Source organism: Diadema setosum, chromosome 22 (assembly GCF_964275005.1).
Source record: "Diadema setosum chromosome 22, eeDiaSeto1, whole genome shotgun sequence".
Taxonomy (NCBI): domain Eukaryota; kingdom Metazoa; phylum Echinodermata; class Echinoidea; order Diadematoida; family Diadematidae; genus Diadema; species Diadema setosum.
This window is the reverse complement of record NC_092706.1, coordinates 10,757,796-10,780,475: the sequence shown is the minus strand read 5'-3', so window position 1 is coordinate 10,780,475 and position 22,680 is coordinate 10,757,796. Positions and strand designations below refer to the sequence as shown.

General features: G+C 39.1%; 1 protein-coding gene across 1 annotated transcript in view; it reads right to left on the bottom strand.

The window, feature by feature from the left end:
* LOC140245362 (disco-interacting protein 2 homolog C-like) overlaps positions 1-22,680 on the bottom strand; it is a 180,750-nt gene that overhangs the window by 97,199 nt on the left and 60,871 nt on the right. Inside the window, exon 2 of the mRNA XM_072324940.1 lies at positions 7,333-7,419. Coding sequence (XP_072181041.1) covers positions 7,333-7,419 — 87 coding nt within the window. The remainder of the gene's footprint in view (positions 1-7,332; positions 7,420-22,680) is intronic.

The following is a 22,680-nucleotide window of genomic DNA, read 5'->3' as shown; positions in this document are numbered from 1 at the left end:
TGAATATTCCATTAAAGCTAAAACACACACACACACACACCGTATGCATTCCCGATGACACAGACTAACAATGCCAGACAAAAGAAAAGTTTGAACGACCCTTATGGGGGTGTCAGGAACTGTCTTTGATTTGAATGAATTGACAGTGACACAGGGGGCGTGTCCCTATCCAATGCAATCACTGTCTAAAGCAATGGCATTTGTACGTAACTGGAAATGCACTGCCCGACCACTCCCCTTGCAGTGAAACCAAACCTAATTGAGACTGAGTTTCAAGCCGACAGAAACGTACAGGTTTGCATTTGATTACATTTTCTAAACAAAGAATATATACATCACATGTATCTCAACAAGAATGCACATCTTGGAATAGAAAAACATGTTTGTTTGATGACTTTAGTGGTGAAAATGCAGATGTCACATCTATCAAATAACAGATGATGTAATGAGGGACTTATTTTCATATCATGATGGCATCATTTGATAGCATCTCATGAACCTCCTGCTCATATCAAAACACAATTAGAACAGATTTCTATTTCTACTAGAAATAACACAATCATACAATTCTTCCGCAAATGGTGAATTTCTCACTAAATGTGATCAGACACTCTGACAGCATTGCAGACATGTTACCATATGCTTCAAAAACATGCAGATATTAGAATCACTGTTGACAAGCTCATTCATGATATCCTTTTTTTAAGATTTCATTTTTTCCTTCCACCTTTATTACGAAACATCGTCGGGTGAGAACAAAAGGGCGATAACCAGGTCTTCCATGTACAACATGGATAACATCCTTCTGATACTACACACATAAATATGCTGACATTTTCATTCCTGGCATACAACTGGCATACGACAACCACCACCAAAGTGAACACCGGAACAATTATTAGCATCTAGGTGAGCCTATTTTCGGCATAAATCTCCATCTGCGGGGCGATGCCTGAACTTTTCACCGCTTGATTCTGACGTTGACACGTTGTTAGCATGCACACTCCACATAGAGCTAAAATCTAGCCTTCGCTCCAGGCCACTTACGATTATCACCCATGATACATTGCCATTCCACTTTCCTATATTTGTTATCCTACAAAATCCACATCAACTTCAACAAATCCCTCCCCCTTCCCAAGAGAAACAGTATAGAAAAGAAATCAGAAAAGTACTTGCTACCCGGTCTTCTTCCTCCAAGCTGTCTACATATTTTTCTTTCTTTTCATCTTGAAAACTGTAAGTAGAACATGACAAAATTTATATTTTCTGTATAAGGGCTTGGAGGTTGATACTAGGCATGGGTTTCATGCAGTGTCAGAGCGGAGTCTATCATAATATTTCGCACTCAAATGTCAACAGACTCTGTCCAGCCAGCGCACACCAGAGCAATGGCAGGGACTCCCTGCCTACGAAGTGAATGGCATAAAGGTCAAGTGGTGCACTATCCCTACTAGGCTTCCACGCAGGCTCTATGTTGTTGGCATCCATATAAGGTAGGCACCCACTTTTACAGGTTATCTCCCCCCCCCCCAACACACACACACACACACACACACACACACACACACACAGCCCATACAACGAAATGATATCAAAAGATCATGTGTAAAAACGAACATCAGAGCTCAACATGGCAGACAACTTCATAATGATATGAATATCCTTTTATATTCATTGTTTTCTAATCATAATGGCCATGATTGACAATCATGAAGTAGCAGCAGTGGTACATGTAGTACAAAAGAATAATGATGATGATGATAATGATGATAATGATAATAATGATAATAATAATAATAATAATAATAATAATAATAATGATAATAATAATAATAATAATAATAACAATAATAATAATGATAATAATAATAATAATAATAATAATAATAATAATAATAATGATAATAATAATAATAATAATAATTATAATAATAATAATAATAATACTAATACTAATAATAATAATAATAATAATAATAATATTAATAATAATAACAATGAAAGTAATAGTTTAATTAATAACAGTAAAGATGATAATGAACATTCTAGGGTGATCACAGTATTCTCCTCAAAAGTCTGTCAGTTCATTAATAATCCAACAATGAGAGGTACCCATTTATGTGTCTTGGTCTAAGGAACTGTCCTGTATCACACTGCCCCCCCCCCCCCCAATTTGATGTCACTTGTGTGGGAATCCTGATCTGTTACAACACAACGTAACAAGGAATGGAATCATTACGTTACAGAATTTTGATGGAGCCTAGAATGTGAACGTCTCCTGTCTCATGAGACACATCATGACAGAGACATATAATCCTGGAGCACCCATCATGTTTCATGATCGAAGGACACTCAAGTGATCGTAACGTCCTTCACATTTTTGTCAGTCACTAGGATTTCCATTGCCATCATGCCAAGAAAACATCTCATTGGGCGTGCGGTCCACAAGGGACCCACTGCGGCACTAAACGTTCTATCATAGCCTTCATTACTACTGTATCTATTTTTATCTAGATCCTAACTATTTTGGGGTCTAATTACCCACTGACTTGACTCGAGACTAATAGAAGCTAACATAAAAGGGCCAAATGATGTCCACTGTTGTTCTTTTAACTGCTATTGGTTGTCTTTGATTGTTGCAGATGAGGCAGGAAGAAGTGTGGCAGGTTTTAGGAGGCATCTAGCCTTATTTCAAGGCTACAGTTCAAACGCCTACCCAACACCGGGAGGAAACGTAGGCACTTTAAAAAAAAGCATGGCTGGCAAGGCTCTTAAATGACATGCTGATCATAAGCCATCTCCTTCGACTGCTAATTACCTACCTCACATGATGTAACGAGAGGATGTTACCATTATGTCTGAGAAAATTGAATTGCTGATTAGATCACTAAATTCCTGCATGCCAGAGATATACAATAACATGTCAACTGTAGTCATGTTCTAACTCAGCCAGTTAAATGTTGTATCACCAACTCAAGCACTCTCTTGCGTGAAGTGTCCCAGTCTCTGTTACCCTTGCCATTGAAATCAAGTTGCACATTTTGCACATCACCAGGGCAGTGAAATAAATGAAATAAATGCGGAATGCATGTTATGCGGTCTGGATACAAATTAGTGTACCGGTAGTCAATTTCATCACACTATTTCATTTCCTGGTATACTTTCAGGAGTTAGTAAATTTTCAACTGTATGGATATGTATTTCTTTATTTTATTTATTTATTCATCTTTTCGGCAGTGGTTTCATCTCTTTTCTTTTTAACATTCTCTAGTTAATTGATATTCCCAAAATGAACTACATGGCAAAGTATTACTCTCGATACATGAATGCAATGTAGCTTTGCACACGATAAACAATATTTTCATCATTAATCAGCTACACTGGTGCACTCATGCATGTGCAGTGTTTTGGTTCTGAATCATGAATATTTAACTCCTTGAAAATTTGCTTCATGAATAAATTCTTAATCTTGCAAAAAATTATGCCCCCATTATATTATACATAACATATGAATCATTTGGCTATCTAAAATATGAATTAGTTGCAGTTACAATAATGCCTCCGGCACCACTTCGTGGCGGAGGCATAAAAACGAAAATGCTACGACATGCTGCACACTCCATGTCAGAATAGAAGTTTTCAGAGAAACAGGACCAATACACGATACTCCTTAGATGCTGCTGAATTTCAAATATTTTGGGGATGAAATTGTGTGTTATCACATGCATTTTCCTAACTTAACAACGTATGTCGTAAATTAACATTTGCAGTCTACGAGGGAATGAATTTTAAAAAATCAATACTTTAAGACCAAATATCATTGCATGCTGCAGCTGTAGCCATTTTTTTCTCTCTCTCCCTCTCTTGCAGTAATTTCTTACGACTGAATAAAGATTTGTTGCCATTGCTAGAGAAACATGTGCTTCTCTACGCACTGACTTGGGGATTGGGTCAAACAGATATTGCGTGTGCAACCTGATTAGTGTTCTTTTAAATGACAGATGGATCAATTAGTCGTTAGATGAAAATCAAACCCAGCAAAGAGCTTTTTCATTTGGCTGCCGTGGTCGGATTGCTCTTCTTTATTTTTTTTCATCCTGTGTATGTTGTAGCGACTGCCAACTCGCCGCCCATTTCCCGGGGGCTTGTTCGGCCGGGCCCTATCACGTGGTAACATGGCAGATTGCATAATGGATTTTGCGCTTCTTCAGCACACATCACTAATAGGATGAGAGATTTTTTTCTTTCTCTCTTTTTTTTTTTTTAACTTGTCTCGACTGGGCCAAGAGATTTGATCACATGACCAAATGAACTGGAAGCCTCTTTGAGTTCCATCCTCAGGCATATGACTGAAAGCCGAAGTTAGCATAAATTATGATGGGAGTTTTTCTCTCGGTATAGTCGCCTACTTTCAGCCCGGTAATTACATTTGGATTAGCTTCTGGGTCGTGCGGCCATTAAATCTGCACACTATCATCTGGGGCAGAGAGGGGTTCCTTTTGAGGCGAAATGGCAGCATCGGCGGTGTAAAATGGCGCCTCACTTTGCGAGCACTTATAAAGAGCGTAAAAGCCATGCTATGAATGCAGAAATTAGGCCATCTTGTGCTAAGAATTCAGATTTCTTATCATGAAAAAAACAAACAAAGACAAAACAAGGATGATACCCAAACTGAGCAAGACAGGTCAACAACTCCCTGTTTATTGGAATAACGTGCCCCATTTTCTCCAAAACACATTATTGACACCAAGGTCAATCACTGATAATCAACCATCATTTTCAAAGTACTGAGACGTGAATGCATTTCAATTAGATCAGATGTAACTATTGTCTATCTCTACATCTATGATTCTTTTTAAAATTCTGCCAATGAAGATGGCTTCCAGTTGGAACCAAAAAGACAAATTTGAAGCAGCATATTAAAGGGAGTGTGAAATCTCTGATTAACCCTCATGGTGACATCTCTGATTAACCCTCATTGTACTTTCTTTGCCAATTGGTACAAATGTCTATTAGTTAGAAACTAATTGTCAATGAATTAGAGATTACCTAATCTCCCAATACCTATTGTGTTACCATGGCCTCCCTGTTAAATTGAGGCACATTGTTATGCCTGGGTTGGCTGGCTTAGTTACAATTAGGTCAAGTTTGGATGATCTAAATGCTGATTCCCCCCCCCCCCCAAAAAAAAAAAAAAAAAAATTATAGCAAAGAGACTGGGCACAAAGAGGGTCTAAACATTAAAAAAAAACAACAACATAAAATGCTACACTGTAGGACAATTTTAGGATTCTGACTGTGTTGTGGCCACAATACTATTGCCCTTTATTTGATAACAGTGACTGTATATCCATTAGCATGCACACAAATGATACCAGCTCACTACACATCATCCACAACACTATGTCATGCATATTATACTGCACTTGCAGACTGTGCATGAACAGAAATCATTCAAACTAGTGCTGAATACTAAATATTGTAGGCCACAGGAGGGCATTTAAGATACAATACAATTTACCATCAATATCCCCCATTTACACATCTCACATGAGAAAATGTAACATTCATTTTCTTCACAACATTTTCTTCACAACTGATGAACAAAGGGCACCCTCTAGGGTCAATAGTTGGAAAGAAGAACCATGGCATCTGACACAGGATAATTCCGTCTCAGAAAATGACTTCATGATGGGAGATGCATGATGAGAGTAGTACCTCAAAACACAACATTGGCTCTTCCGTAATTTTTGTGCAATGTTGGAATTTAAATATATTGCCTTGGTTGTTAACCAGATTGCCATCATTTGTGACCCATTAGAATATTCTTTACCCAGGCACTATATTCTTATAATATTAGTTATATCTTCATCACGGCTATATTGGGCATGTATGTCCTTGTACCAGCAAAGCATGACCCCTTTTGATACTGGCAGACACTGCTACATTATTCATCTATAAATGGTAACGCTCCATGATTTCATGCGGCATACGACTTTGCAGCAATCACGTAACAGTCCGTACATGCATTGGAGGCGAATAAAGAATTCATCGCGTGTGATGATACTACCCGACCCTCGCCCCACAACCACCACCCCCAATTCCCCCATTTAACTGTCAATTAATATGGCTTTCACATTATTACCCACACAGCTGATTCCAAGCGAGTCCATACTCAGCCAAATACCTTGGGAGCCAGTGCACTTTCTCTCTCTCTCTCTTCTATGTGTGTGTGTGTGTGTGTGTGTGTGTGCGTGCGTGTAATAAACCACATACACATGTACTGTCACATTAAGTGGGCGTGGCAACATGGCACCATCAAGATCACGACACCCTGCAACAATTTTAAATAGACTTACTCCCACCCCCCTCCCCCTACCCCCTCTCCCACCCCCTTCAGACCAGGCAATACAAATCAGTTCTACATGCAGTTCACCTGCTGAAAGTTTCAGGTCTGAAATTGCTATGCGATGAACTCCTGACAAAACGCTGCTGAAATCTGAGCTATGGTTAGTTACCCCTCCATACCCCCATCTCATTCTGTACCTAGAGTTATCTGATAGTTTAATGGTGGCTCAAAGAAAGACCCCCCCCCCCCCAACCTGAAGTACTCTTCCCCAGAAATGATGAATTCTCGGATGCTCACGATGATGTTTCTACGCAGCTGGTCGTTGAAGTCGAGGATTCATGTTCCCACGTTTGATTGATTCTCATCCGGTTGCACCATGTTTTCATTCACATTACTAATTATCTTAAAATTAGGAGGAAAAAATCAGCAATTTGGTAAATGTTGATGATAAGTAGCAGTCCTTCCGTTTTAATCATCAGGAGTCCTCTGAGTAACTAAAGGATGAATTAATGTGACAGGGTTGCTGCATTTTTTTTTTATTCATCCCGAAAACCATTAACGTTTTCAAACATAGTCGGTTCCTCTCCATCCAGCTCCTAATTGTCATAGATGGGTAGCATTCTCCATTGGTTCCAATTGGAGAGCACAGATGTCATCTGCACAATTATGACATACAATGCTGCTTCAAATTTAAAGTAATTATTTAAGAACAGTGAAAGTCATACACTCTTGGAATTCCACAGCTGATTTCAACACGCTTCAAGCACCAAAAACAATTCTTTCCACATGTAGTTGCTGTACTTATAACAAGTTCTCAGGTTCACAGGCATCACCACTCAGTCAGTAACACACGTACACGTGCACACACCTTCACACAACCACAAATTAACAAAAACAGATGATGAAAACTCCTATATGGAGATTTGATGATGCTGGGTGTGGTCCGTTGTCATGGAGATGAGGGAAGATTTCACACATACCTTGTGGAAGGATGATCTCCGGGGTTCTGAGGTACGGCTCCAGAAGTTTGGCCTTCTTCTTTTCGAAGCCTTTTCTTGTGATGTCTCCTGCAAATAGGACAGATCAAAGACAAAACAGGTTACACCCCATGAATGGCATAATCCTTCTATTTTTCTCCTTTTTTTTTCTATCATTTTTAGTGAAATGTCATTTCACGATTCCAGTTGACTACAGCAAAATAGAACAAAATGGAGCATGTAGAAAGGAAAAACTTTCACACAAATTGGGCATGGAATATTAAAGAAAGGTGAGAATGGGAGAGATGCAAGATTTGGCAAACCAGGGGCCAAGAAAATCTTGGGCAATATCAACTAGCAGCTGGACACTATCTCTTGACCATCTATTCTGAAGTGCAAGATCCGACTCCGAGATCAGACTCCGTAATCGGTATTTGAGATCTGTCAGACCTTGAGAGACCTTGGGGCCAAAGGGTGCATATTTGCACTCGGCACATTCCCTGACTGGAAGATGAGCTCTGAAATCACGCATGCTGAAAGGAAAATGTCTCCGAATGTGCTTGTCCCCACACATTGATTTTCCGGTCCGGGATCGGGGAACGTTAGTCATCCGCATCAGGGCCGACACCTGAGGCTAATTGAATTGATTTATGATAATTGACGATCGCAGTAAGACGATGCCATCCGGGGCATCTACCTAGTGTCCAGTCTATGCCAGGTATACCGCCATCTATCTGACTGTTTGCATTCATCATTCAACGCCATTCAAAATGACAGGAATCACACACATACGACAAATATTTAAATTTCTTCTCCCTCTTCTTCTTCTTCCTCTACTTCTCTTTCTTCTTCTGCTTCTTCCTCTTCCTCTTAATCTCCTTCTCATCCTCCTTCTTCTCTATCTTTCTCACTCTTTCATTTTCCTTCACCACTGTGAACTACAGTACCGCTCAGCCCCGAGTGTTTACACGTTTACCTGTTTGGGTTGTATTCACGCACATCCGGCTTCTGAAACGTGTAGAATAGAATCTACACGCAAGCGCGGTTACCCGGCCATGACCCAATGAAACGTGTAAATCGGAGATGCCACTCTTCGGAAACAATCGGCGCACAGGCGAAGTCTCCGAAGTATTGAAACGTGTAAACGCGTAAATGGACAGTACTGTATGCCAATGTATGCGCGAGCGACGGGAGCACTCACGCATGCAGCGTGCATGCCCACCTCCCTTGGTTTATGGGGCCATGACTGTCATGACTTCCGTGCAAGTGCCGTCAACACACGCAACGCACACAGCATGCACGACTGTGTTTATGCCCCGCGCATATCATGGCACGCGAAGTGATCGGTTCACCGTAAACCACGCTCCACGCTGTGCCGAGTACCACACCAACTTGTTCAGTACAAGTTCACAATGCATGCAAATACGGTACATGGTACTTGTGTATTTTGTACCGTTCGCATTATATTGGCCTCGGCTGCCATAGGCAAGAAAATGCGCTGATTGAAGTTGCACTAACGTTTTCATTCAAAGCACAGCTGACTTCATGTAGTAATGCACACTTACCGTTCGCTTCGCCGTTTGTCTGTGCAGCTATTGAAGATGCTAAATTGAACCATATCAGAGAGTTTTCATGGAATTAGAAAGCCGAAAAGGGAAGAAAATGTGAAATCGGAGTTAAATGAGAAGTACGTCGGTCGTGAACATACACGTACTACATTACATGTGTAGTAAATACTAAAATACTAATACTATAGTGTAGCTTCTATACTCTTTCGTAAATACTGTAGTGCATTGAAATCGCAGAGAACGATGTCAACGATTTAATCGATTCTGATTAGTCGCTAATTAGCCGCTCACCGGTACTAACAATATTGAACCACGACTCGTGCAATGCGTGTAGCCCCTACCTTCTTTTTCGTATTTTTTCCTTATTGTTTTCATTGACACTACCATGATTATCACTATTTAAAATATTGATACAAATTGTTCATTCCAGGATTTAGACATCCTGTCTTTAAAATTGTGGCAAGTATTTAATTTATCATGATTTGATAATTTAATTTGAATAGTGTTGAATGGAATATAATGAGGTTGAAGGAAAAGTGGAAGAAAAAGGTAAGGCTGTTAGAAGGAGGGAGAGAGAAAGAGGAAGAAAAGAAAATGAGAAGGAAGTTGAATTCTAAGTAGATTTGTTTCTTGTAATACATATAGGTCTAATAATGATAAATGAATGATAATAGTGTTAGAAAAAGTGTACAATCATGTATACCTAAAAAGATACTCATGGCACTGTGGAAACATGTTTGATTTCATAGTACGTGTACAAATAATTCTTGTACTAGTACTAGTATTTATATTTCATTTCATTTTTTCATTATGTATACACATAAGAGAACTGCAGCCCCAATATTTGCTTCTGTTTTGTAGTAAAGGTCCATTTTTGTGCAGGATTAATGATGGATACTTCTCTTTTTTTTTTTTTCGTAGACGACTTTTACTGTTTTCTACACATAACCTTCCGTGAACATTTAGTCAGCAAAAAAAAAAAAAAAAAAAATGTGTTGACAGATATACAGTCACACGTAAAAGAAAATAAGAAAAATGATAAAAAAACAGACGCATCAAGATCACTTTCTTTCTTTCATTTTTTTTTACTGTCGAGCCGACGTAATTATTTTTGTCAAACACCAAACAAGCGGCAACATATTAATATTTTCATAACCCCTCCCCCCCCCAAAAAAAAAAACAACAACATACAAATGTACGTCTATACAATGAGTTCGCCGCGTCCTCCAGTTTTATATGTAAACATCGCTAATTAATCTCTTAACTCCCATTCACAACTTTACACGTAGATTAAGATTTTTAAGACGTAAACCCTTTTGTTCCAACCCGTAATAGAATGTCATATAATGCTAAGTGTCATTTTATCCTTCTCTTCAGTATGTTTCTTGCCACTGTAATCAATGCTTTCGCTTTTTTAGTATCTCAATTTGGATTTCTTTTCTTTTTTTTCACTGTAAACGTTTTCGTTTTCTAATAATTTGTGTTGATTATGATTAAATGTTTTGTTTATCGAAAACAATACTAAAATATGCCTGGTCCGTGTAACTCCATCCACCATGCATGCCTGTAGTTAATACTTTATTCTCTTCAGTATGTTGCTTGTCACTGTTATCATATTTTTCTGTTTCATTTTTAAATGTGCTTTTGACTATCTTCATGTATTGTCTTTTTATTTTTTATTTCTTTTGGTCACTGTAAGTGTTTTAATATGATTTTGATTATCGGTCATTTGCATCGAATACATTAATTGTAGATGTCTGCGCCCGTCTACCTCCATCCACAATGCACGCAAACACACAAACACACACACACACACACACAATGGCATACACAATTCGGTGATTTATCATAGTACTCACACTCACAATAAGTTTGCGTTTAACTGAAGGAAAAAGCCCCACCGACACCACCAGCCCCGCCGACACCACCAGCCCCGCCGACACCACCAGCCCCGCCGACACCTCCAGCCCCGCCGACACCACCAGCCCCGCCGACACCACCAGCCCCGCCGACCCCTCCACCGACCCCTGACATGGCAACAGTTCTTGCACGACTCAACGCACTCGAGCAGGAGGTGAACGAGCTTCGTGCGTGGAAGGAGATGGAACTGAGGAGGAGAGAGAAGAAGGTGAAGACAGCGAAGTCGAGAGCAGAGATCAGAAGTCGTCTGGAGCACGTCACTGTGGCAGGAGAGCGAGTGTTGAAAGTTCAACAGCACGTCGTGGACAGCATGCTGCCATTCGCTCCCTGCCACAGAGATGTGGCCAGACGACTGACGAACATGCTGTTTCTCGACGAGGAGCGTGTGGGGACCAACGTCTCTGGAAGAAAGAACCCCCCTATGGACAGAGAGAGGATGAGCGCGATCAAGGCAGCTGTCTTTGCCATCTGTCCGACTGCCGGCGAGACGGAGGAAGACGTTTGGAAAAGGTGTGCGAAGGCGATCGACACTCAGAATCGCAACCTGAGGCGGAAGTAATTATGTAATACACTGTATTAGTGCAATGAGCCCAAAGTTCCACCATGTGACACCCCCTACTGTATCAAGATTGTTTACACTTGCAAATAAAGCCTTCCACAAAAAGTACAATTTTACCAGTACTTTTTTTTTTTTGCGATTTTGCGATTTTGAGTCAATCGCCTTCACCGGTTTCATCTACATTTATGTTACTTTCGTAGATGTCTGTTAAGCTGGACATATTTAGTTCGCAGAGTTGTGCAGAAAATGTCAAGCTTTGCTATGATGTATATTGTATGACAAATCTATGGTTATATCTTTTTGATTTTGATTTTGCTTTTTGATTTGTGAGTCAATTGCCTTCACACGTTCCATCTATACATGCGAACGTGCACAGAGTTCGTTCCACTGACTGTGACTGACAGGTTCAAAGTCACTGTTTATTTGTTTTGCTTTGTACTTTCTATGTTCCGTCTTTTATGACGCGGCCGGGGTTTGAACCCACGACCTCCCGATTGTGAGGGCATATTGCATATTATAGTTTTACCAGTACTTTTTTTTTGCGATTTTGCGATTTTGCGATTTTGAGTCAATCGCCTTCACCGGTTTCATCTACATTTATGTTACTTTCGTAGATGTCTGTTAAGCTGGACATATTTAGTTCGCAGAGTTGTGCAGAAAATGTCAAGCTTTGCTATGATGTATATTGTATGACAAATCTATGGTTATATCTTTTTGATTTTGATTTTGCTTTTTGATTTGTGAGTCAATTGCCTTCACACGTTCCATCTATTATGCGAACGTGCACAGAGTTCGTTCCACTGACTGTGACTGACAGGTTCAAAGTCACTGTTTATTTTGTTTTGCTTTGTACTTTCTATGTTCCGTCTTTTAGTATGACGCGGCCGGGGTTTGAACCCACGACCTCCCGATTGTGAGGGCATATTGCATATTATGTACACATTTTATATAGGCAACTGTAAATAAAAGGGCGCTTTTTTAATTTGCTGAAGAATAAAATAACAATTTTGTTATACATGAACACGAATATTTCAACAGTGTCTTTTATTTTTAGTCCTGTATGAAATGGTATGTTTGTTATTAACTTTGGTGTGGCGATGTTACAAGCATTTTTGATCAATTGAAATGTTAATCCTTCCCCCTCCCCCCCCCCCCCAAAAAAAAAATGGTGTTGACGACATTAGAGATTAAAGTTATTTGGATTTGAAGACGGCATCATAAAGTTTCATTCTATTGCTGCAACACACATACACTCACACACACACATACACACGCATACATACACGGTACACAATAAATTTGTTGGATTGAAAAATAATCTAATAGACCATGAAGATGGACAAATCCAAATAAGATTATTAATTTCAAATCTAATGGATTTAATTTCTAAATCAATTAGACTAAAAATTGTAATCTTATTTGGATTTGTCCATCCTCACGGTCTTATTAGATTACTTTTAAATCCAACGATTTTAGAGTGCACTCACACTGCAAAAAGTCCGGTGTTAAATATGAAACACCAAGCTGGCGTTCAATTTTTGCTCCGTCAAAACGTTAGTTTACGAGAGGGGATTGTTGCAAAAGTTTGAAATATACTCAGTTTAGATGAACGTAAAAGTAATTTAAGAATAAGTATTTTTTGTCCAGAAGAAGCGAGCAAGAAAGAAAGAAAATAAAAGAAAGTTGCTACTGTAAACAGTCTACAGTAGACCTCGCCTAAGTCGACATCGCATAAGTCGACAACTCGCTTAAGTCGACACAATAAAAAAGTCCCGATTTTTGCCTTTGTTATTCCTTGAAAATTTCCTCGTCTTAGTCGACATTTATAAGTCGACAACTCGCGTAAGTCGACCTGATTTTTCAGTGCCAACTGAGCTGAAATACGTGTTAATTCCCTCGTCTAAGTCGACATAATTTTTCGCTCAAAATCTTATCGCCATTCCCTGAAAAAGAATTGTTTTCCCGCTCCGATTCGCTGCATTTCTACTCGGTAATTCGCTAGTGTACGGCGCGGTAGCGTTCGCGCCATGTGTCCATTGTCTTGTATGCCAGAATAGAAAGGGCATACACTCATTTACACTGGAGTATTACATGTAGTCCCCAAGGCAGTTCACTTTACCCCTTTTCTCCCTCTCGTTTTTCTCAAAACGCAAAAATTTTGTACACTAAAATTGTAACTATGTCCCAGTAGGTATTCATTATCCGAACATGAAATGTTTTTTTGTAAATCCGAATATTCTGACGTTAATTATTCCGAAGCGGTATTAAAACCTGGGCTCTTTCTAGAAAATTCATTACAGTGCAACTAATAATGCAACTAAAAAAAAAAAAAATCAAATGCAGGTGTATCAAATCACACGCAACTTTTGCATTTAAACGCAAGTGCGTTGCTGAAAAGACTTGCGTCTGATAATCATATGAAACTAGAAAATAATTGTGCGAAAACGCAACAAACGCAACTCTAAAAATCAAATGCAAGTCCATCAAACCACACAAAACGATGTATTTAAAAGCAAGAGCGTTGCAGATAAGACTTGTGGTTTTGTACGAAACTAGAAACTGCGTTTAAAAACATCTCTATACATCTACGGAAGTGCGTTATTGTTGAAAAGACTTGCATTTTTTTTTTTTATTTCGTAAGCAAAATTAGAAATTAAACGCAACTCTGAAAATCCAATGCAAGTCCATCAAATCACACGGAAAGCTGAAAGACGTGCGTTTGATAATCATACGAAACTAGAAAACTGTAGGGAACTTTTTTTCAACTCAATTGCGTTTAAACGCAACTCTGAAAATCAAATGCAAGTCCATCAAATCACACGGAACGCTGAAAAGACTTGCGTTTGATAATCATACGAAACTGGAAAATTGTATGAAATTTAAACTCAATCGCGTTTAAACGCAACTCTACAAATCAAACGCAAGTCCGTCAAATCACAAGCAACGCTGTATTTAAAAAGCAGAAGCGTTGCAGAAAAGACTTGCGGGTTTTGTCCGAAACTAGAAACTGCGTTTAAACGCATAAAAATTTACGGAAGTGCGTTATGGTTGAAAAGGCTCGCATTATTTTTTATTTCGTAACGGAACTTTCGCCGTGACCGAAATTAGTCTGCACTGGCAGGGGAAAGACATCGCAACATTCACACGTTTCAAACTGCCGAAACGCATGCTGCTTCACAAAATGTCAATGAAAAAATGACAACGAATTATTGTTAAAGTTCGCTATGCCGAAGGTTTAAATCCCAGTCCAAAGTTAAATTAGTCCGACAATGGAAAGAGGTTTGTTCTTGTGAAGGTTATAGTAGTCCGAAAGATGTCGTTTTCAAACAAACTTTTCTTCTTCTTTTTTTTTATTTCAGACGGGCCCGCGCCGTACAGAGCGGTAATGTTACGAATCGAAGCGCGAGAACAATTCATTTTCAGAGTATGGCAATAGAAATTGAAGCAAAACAAATATGGCGACTTAGGGAAGGAAAAACAGAAAAAAAAAAGAAAGAAGAGAAACTTGCATCATAAAGGAAAGCAAGGGAGAGATGGATAAGTTTGAAAAGAAAAGAGGAAAGCAATTACTATAAAGAATTACAAAATGAGAACAAAAAAGATGAATCAAACCTGGATGAAAGCAAAGATGAATGTAAAGGCAAGAAAGAATTAAATACAGATTGAATGTGAAATAAAGGGGAAATAGAGGGGAAAATCGTTAGAATGACATGTAAGAAAAAGATATTGGGGAGGATAGAAAAGAAAGACCCTTGTAATTGGAGGGAAAAACAACCCATGACGGAAACAAAAAATAAGCAGCAAGTAGATCTACACAGTTAAAAGGGAACTCCTTCGAGAAAGAGAGAAGCCTAGGAAAATCACAAAGAAATGATTGCTAGGAAGGAAGGGGAATAGATTCTACCTGAAAATAAAAGAAGAAAAGAAAGAGAAAGATATAAATAGCAGCCAGCATACACACGCTCAACCGCTGCCATGAAGCTACAGTACAACTGCTTACGGAAAACTTGGCCGAGGACAAGGAAAAAAACAATTTTTAGCCTTTCAACGACACCATAAGAAAAAGCCGCTATATCGTTACATTCAGACCAATTCGCAACTGTGCTTGCTTTCAGAGCAGCAATTCCAGCGATAGCGATCAAGATTTTCCAACGATTTTTCCGACAGTTGTAAACGCTAAAAGTGTAAAAATTTCACTTATATTCGACTTTAGAGACTCAGATGGAAGTATTTTTGGTTACTAAATAAACAGGGTGAGTTTGTGCTTGTTTGGAGGTCGTTGGACAAACAGGTGCGAAAGTACACTAACTAACGTTAGCGCATAAGCCGCTACGGCCACGGGATACGGTATACAGGGGAAGAAGGTTAGTACAAACACAAGCCTCGTGCGGACCGTTATAAAATGTCATAATAATAATAATAATACCGATGCATGTAACGATATCTAGTAGGGCCTAGACTAGTAGTAGTAGCACATGAGACAGTGCTGACAGTAGGCGTACATGTACAGGGAGTACACCTACTAACGTTTCGGAGCTACAAACAGAAACATCAGGCTTCACTCCACTGTATATCCAACCGCTGTGCGTGTGATTTGTGTACACGTTTACTCGTTTAACCTCCAGTGACGAATGCACCAATTCGTATCATCGCCGCATTTACGGCGCGTGTGATTTTGTATACTAGTACACGTTTACTCGTTTACCGCCGCCACCACCCGCGCAGTGGTAGTGATTTAGCATCTCCGCTACTCGCTCGCGCTCGAGTGACCTTGCACTACAAACATGCAAGAGATGTGAGTGCTCGTTCGACGCGCACGTCACACATTACGGCGCGTGTGATTTGTGTACACGTTTACACGTTTACACGCAGTAGTGCCGACAACTCCGCTTCCCTTCGGAAACACTCGGCTTGGGATGAAACGTGTAAGGGGAAGAAAACGCGGTTCCCCTTGAGCGCACAGAGTCTGAGCGCCGGCTGAATAAGGGAACTGAGAGAATTACACGTTTCACTCCGACCATTCAATGGAACAATGAAACAGGTAAACGTGTAAACATTCAGGGCCGAGCGGTACTGTATGGAGTAAAAGTCTGCTATACCGAAACCTCTCTAGTTGTCTAGTTGTTGCAACTTCAAATCTTTGAGTGCCACCTGACGTTCACTCAAGGATTTCCATTTGTGACGAAAGGAATAAACTTTAAGAGTCATGTACTGTTCACTCTATTACTTGATTTGTGATGGAAGAGATTATCACAAAACTGAACACAAACCAAAAACAAGCAGTGCTCTGCAATGATTCTTGACTGCTCCTGCAGAACTCCTGCAGAACTCCTGCATGTGTCACATGGCATGTGATGTCTTAAACCTCTCAATTATTCCTCCAATCATTTCAGGAACCTCCTACAATTTTTTTTTTCATCATTTCTTATTTTCATCATTTCCCTCTAAATGTCTGCCATTCATGTATTAAAGTCCATCCGTGGAAAGCACTATGACTTGCACAGTTTTGCGACGATTTCCGGATTCATTACAGAATGTGAACATTAGATGACCTCATCTCCAGTATATTAGTGGCTCCAGAAGCTGCCTAGCTCAATTTGGTATTTTTCCTTACAATTTAGAAAGCTGTGCCTTCATGGCATGTTTCTCTTGTTTCTTCCTGTTTTATTAGAGTACTTGAAGAATCTCACGAATTGATGAGATTTGTTTTCTTCTTTTCAAGAGTTGCCCAGCCAAGCAATGACTAATGTTTTTGTAAGTACATGCAAAGCAACCATACCTGCAGACATACAATGTAGCATTTACTGTAGCGGGCATAATGGATACTGCTTACCAATGTGTGGTCAGCTGGCTTCATTATGCATGCAAATTCACAGACGTTTCAAGATGCACAGTGTGAAAATACACTGACGCTTCAGGCTAAAATCTCTTAATGTGAAAGAATTATGCATGAACTGATTACAGAGTGCATTAGTACTGTGGTCAATGCATGGATGTTAAAGCTTCCTCACCTTGTGTCTCATGAGCTAGTCAATTCATCTCCTTGTGTTTATCTCAATAATATTTGTTGTTGCCAGTTCAGGAAAGGTTTATCAGGACATATAATTATGCAGTGGGCTTGATCATTCCAAGAGAACTTGCTTTTGTGGGAAGTACAGGGGGGGGGGGGGTAAATGTTTATTCCTATGAACCTGCATCAGGAATTTTACACTAAAGCATGGGTGGAAACATTCACCATGCACCATGCCTTATGTTTATGAGCTAAAACCAATAGAGATTTCAATTCCCATCCTTATTTAATTTGTACTATGTATATGTATATATTAAGAAATACAACAGCTTTATTTTTTTTTTCATTTTGTTCCTTTACATTTCTGCAATTATTACAAATATGTTCTGCTTTTACAATGTACATATTAATTTCTCTGTTTATTTAATGGAAATAAACAATTAATTTGAAATTTGGAAAGATTACAGAAATTTTATGAAAAACATAGTAGACGAAGAAAGATAAAAATACATGGAAGAGACACAGAGATGGAATATATCAAATAGAGATAAGAGATGAAGAGACAACTGAGATATAGATTGATATAGACAGATACAGTAAGAGATAGGCTGAGAGAGAGAGAGGGAGGAGATAGAGACAGAGAAAATGTGTGGTGAGAGATAGAGAATTCAAAAAAGAATAGAAAGAGATGGTGAGAGATAGGGAGAAAGAGAGACATACATGTAGAAAGAGATGGATAGAAAGAGATTGAGACAGAGATAGATATAGAAAGAGAGACAGATAGAGAGATATAGAAAGAGACCAATAGAAGGAGATCAATATATATATTCACAAAAAGAGAGAGATATATTATATTTATAATACACAGATAAAGAGAGAGACGGAGACATATAAAGAGAAAGAGAGTATAGAAAAAACGTGCATATGACTGGTCTGCTGCGAATTCAAATTTTATGCACACCTCTGTGAAGCCAGAGACATACGTGGTAAAGGTGTGTTCCTGGTGAGTCAGACATCTCTGAATGCATGCTTGGACACATAAGTGAGAGTCGAGTTAAAGGTACGGCCACTTTACCCTTTGAAATCTAGGGCACTTTCCTTGAAAAATGCCATTCACGCTTCTGAATAAAAATCTGGGGAAATCGTAGATGAGAAACGGGTTGCCCCTGCTCTTATAAAATTGCGTTTTGACAATCAGATGTGATAATGCACACTATACATAAATTCTCAACATCATCATTTCATTATGTATTCAAGGTTTTTACAATTGAAAGAATGACAGGATGCTGTCTGAATGTCTGAAGACAGCATTTTGTTAGTCCAGTTAGTCCTACATACTGTGGTTGACTTTGGTGCCTTATTGCATCAGTGTATGTTTCATTTCACTTTATATCGCTGTTTGACATGACAAATCAAATGAAGAAATTTGCACATGTGTGAGCAATCCATCAAATAAGACATCCTTATCCATTGGTGTATTTTCATCTTTGACCTTATTTTGCGACACAGCCTCCAAAGTTGATGGTAAGGAAGAGAAAAAAGTATTTTAAAAAATGTTCAGTTTCATGAGAGTTTTGAGGTTTCTCCTCCTTTTCAGAGGTTAGAGGTCAGACAGGGAATGCACCATACCAAAAAGATTAGAGGAAGAGTTGTGACTATGATTCTTTCTGGACCACAATATCAGTCACATCATCTAGGCAGATCGAAAACATTACTTTTACTATTAAATGAACATTCATTTCCTTTACTTTCATAGTTTTCACACTTGTAGGTAAAAGGGGCAACAAATTGGGATGTACCTTGTACAGTCACTTTCTATGGAAAAAAAAAAACAACAACAAATTTTGATAGATATATTGTACACAGAAAACTCCATGGCAACAGGTGTCAAATGAGCATGGTTACAAAGAAGATTGTCATTTGCCAAATATGTTAAAAATGCCAATATACTTGAAACATGTCTGTGAGAATGGCATGCAGTTGTCCTTCTAGTGTGGTCCAACCCCAACCACTGTCTAGACTATATAATGGTTTGTAGCTCTATGGAGTGCCATTTGTAGCATTGTTAAAGAATTCAGACTTGAATTTCTTTCATTCCCACACAACAAATGCCATGTTTTTTCCCATCAAGACACAAGAACAATTCACAATGGCTGGAAAGGTGTATACTGTATTTGACAGAGGGATAATGCACAAGTACATGTACAGTGTGTCTACTTTGTATATATCTCTACACCTGTGAATCTTCATTTTCTGTTATTTTTGTAATTTTTTTTGTTTGTTTGTATTTTCTACTTTTTGGCAAGGATATTGCATCATTCTACCAAGAGAAAGCAATTAATTGCATAAGTACATTTTCCTCAATGGTATCAAATCTAGAAATTGAAAGTAAGAAAATACTACAAATGTTCATATACACTTACACACAGCTACATCAAGTTCATTCTAATTCATATCACTGCAACTGCCAGATTGCAATCTGTAGAAAATGTATTGACCTGAATTTGCCAATCAAACAAACATTTGGTATCATTGTGTGTACACTCAGCATATAAATGACATGTACACAAATGCAAATTACAATTAAAAGAGATAAGAAAAATACCAGTAGCAGAGCTCTGTCAATATCTATGCCACACACATGTGGGCTAATTAATCTTTTCTCTTCTGTACTGAATTTGAGTGTGGCAATGTATGAGGTAAATTCAAAACCATAACCATATGGCAATCAAGTCATCAACCTGGAAAGGTTGTTTTGTCAAGACGATTAACTCACAACGCAGAGGGTGTATGAAAGAAAGAAGAGGCAACGCTTGCCAAATGGGGGGGGGGGGGGGGAGAAGGGGAAGCAAGTATAGACTACAACAAAATATTCAACAGATTCTGACTGAACGAAGGAAAGCTAGACCAGCAAAGAAAGCATCGTGGGCATGTGCAACAGCAGCAGCTGAAATTAATTAGCCCGCGAGACCGATTAGACAATTAGTGCCAGGAAAACTAAATCAGACTCGCCCGAATTAGTCTCTGCTCCGGCAAAGCATTGCTCCCCTGCCGACCTTGGCTATCTATAGCGCCGAGACTTCAATTTTTGTTTTGTTTTGTTTTGTTTTTGATGGCTGGTAGCCACAATGGCTCACAGCTGAGCATCATGTAATTTCTGATCATGAAAAGCATTCCAATCTCAAGACTGTTACATCATTCCCTTCAGCATGTACTATGCAACCTCTATTCTCCCTAACACATATAGTAACTATAAGACACTCTTTTCTTCGAATGTCAGGGACAATTAAAATATACGATATCAAATGTCAGATGTGTAGCACTTGATAATCAATAACTGAATATTTGATTTGATATGATATACAACATTTGTGTTCTCTGTATGACATGCTTTACAATTACATCAAATTTCAGCAATTTCATTAACATTGTTAAAAAAAATATGACATTACACAGTAATATAGCTATTTTCTTTTTAACAATTTCAACAATTGTGAAATATTGATGTATAAACTACAAACAACTCCACTCTACTGATTTATTCTTGTTTTGGGGGAACCCTACAACATAAAGCTTGATGGTGAACACTCTTTGTATGACGATATCAAAGTTCATTTACAAAGTCCCCCAATGCAAATTAATTAAACCCTTTGTTGGATTTCTTTCTCTATGACCAACTGATACTCCATCAGGAATTACCTTTGTGCCTGGGCTGCTGGCAATTGCACTGTGACGAGACAATAGGATTCTGCTTCCATTGCCATGGCAACTCAAGTATTGTTTGCAATTCCATCATGTGCACCTCGCCAACGTCTAATGCAGGATACCTTTCAAACACAGCCAGCTACGTACAATGTATATTCAAATGTACACATCCTGTTACTGATTTGTGTTGTGACGTATAGAAGTTGGCCTTGAGGTACCTCAATCCATAATCTGTAGTCCCATGCATATGAAATGATGCTGGGCAGAGGCTCAGTGCAGTAATGAACCAAATCCAGGGGCTGAGTTTACATTGCTAAAATAAGCATGTGGAGAATGGCAGAATTTTAGTCCACATGTGGCTGAATACTGCAATACTTCTCTTCATATATATTACTGACACTTGTACTGAAATAAATTTCTTTTCATTGCCTAGATTTACCAAAAACTTGAACTGATGGTGCATGTGTGGATCACACACAACTTTTCCCTTTGGTAAACTATTCTTCTAGGCATACAGTTTGGAAGGTCACATTTTGAAAGTCCTGCCTATGACACACACCTACAGTAAGTAGGTCAATGCGCATCTATAGGGATACATTTGAAACTCCGACTCGATAATTACTGCATTGTCTAAACTTTTTCCATGCTGATTCATTACCTAGCCTTTTCTATGGCTTTCAGTGACTTAGTGGGGGCCCTTTATATGAATGTGTATATGTCGGTGAGACAGCCTATAGCCAATTAACCTTTTCGGTCTGCCAGTAGAATGCATGCAGCATGAAATGAATGACCAATTATTCCTCTTTCCTTGATATGAATCTTACTGTGTTCAAAACTACTCACGTTGCGCGAGCACATACATATCTCGAGCAGTTAGCCTCTTATCCAGGTTAAGCACAAATATTTTTCTCTATCAAAAACAGAAGGCGTCTTTCATGTCACGTACACTACCACAATCCTCCTTCCCCCGCTCCATGCTGCTGTAGGGGAGGGTAAGTTATTTCTGCGTATTAAAACCGTAATGGGAGGCACGTTTCATTGCAAAGCATTTGCGAGACTTAACAACTGCCGTGCATCGCGAGCTAATGAGCCGAGACAAATTAAACACTTACTGGACAAGCCAGAGCTGCACTTAGCTATACGTGCTCCGTTCTCATCCCTATCATCGCAGTGTAATTCATCACCGCCCGGTAACCTGGAGATGGGGGCATGCCCAGCCCACAACCACATCGGTAGCTGTTTCGCCCACACCTCAGATCACGCAAACATGAAATTCCATTTGGCCTGATGCTCAATGATGGCAGTACGTTATTGGCATGGAGTTGACACCAACTGGTTTAGTCTTGGCACCAGACCTACACACTTTCTGGATGAAGGAGACAGACTTGATCGGCCATTGTCTACACCGCTCTGAATTACCTTTTCCCCAGGGGTGATGAGACTACACTGCAGTTTTATCACATTAAAATTTCAGGAGCAGCAAATCCAACCATCAAAAATTTGGGTTAAAACATTCAGGCATCATCACCATTTATTTGAGTTCCATGGAAAGGCATGCAACTATACACCAGACATCATGCATTTAAAAT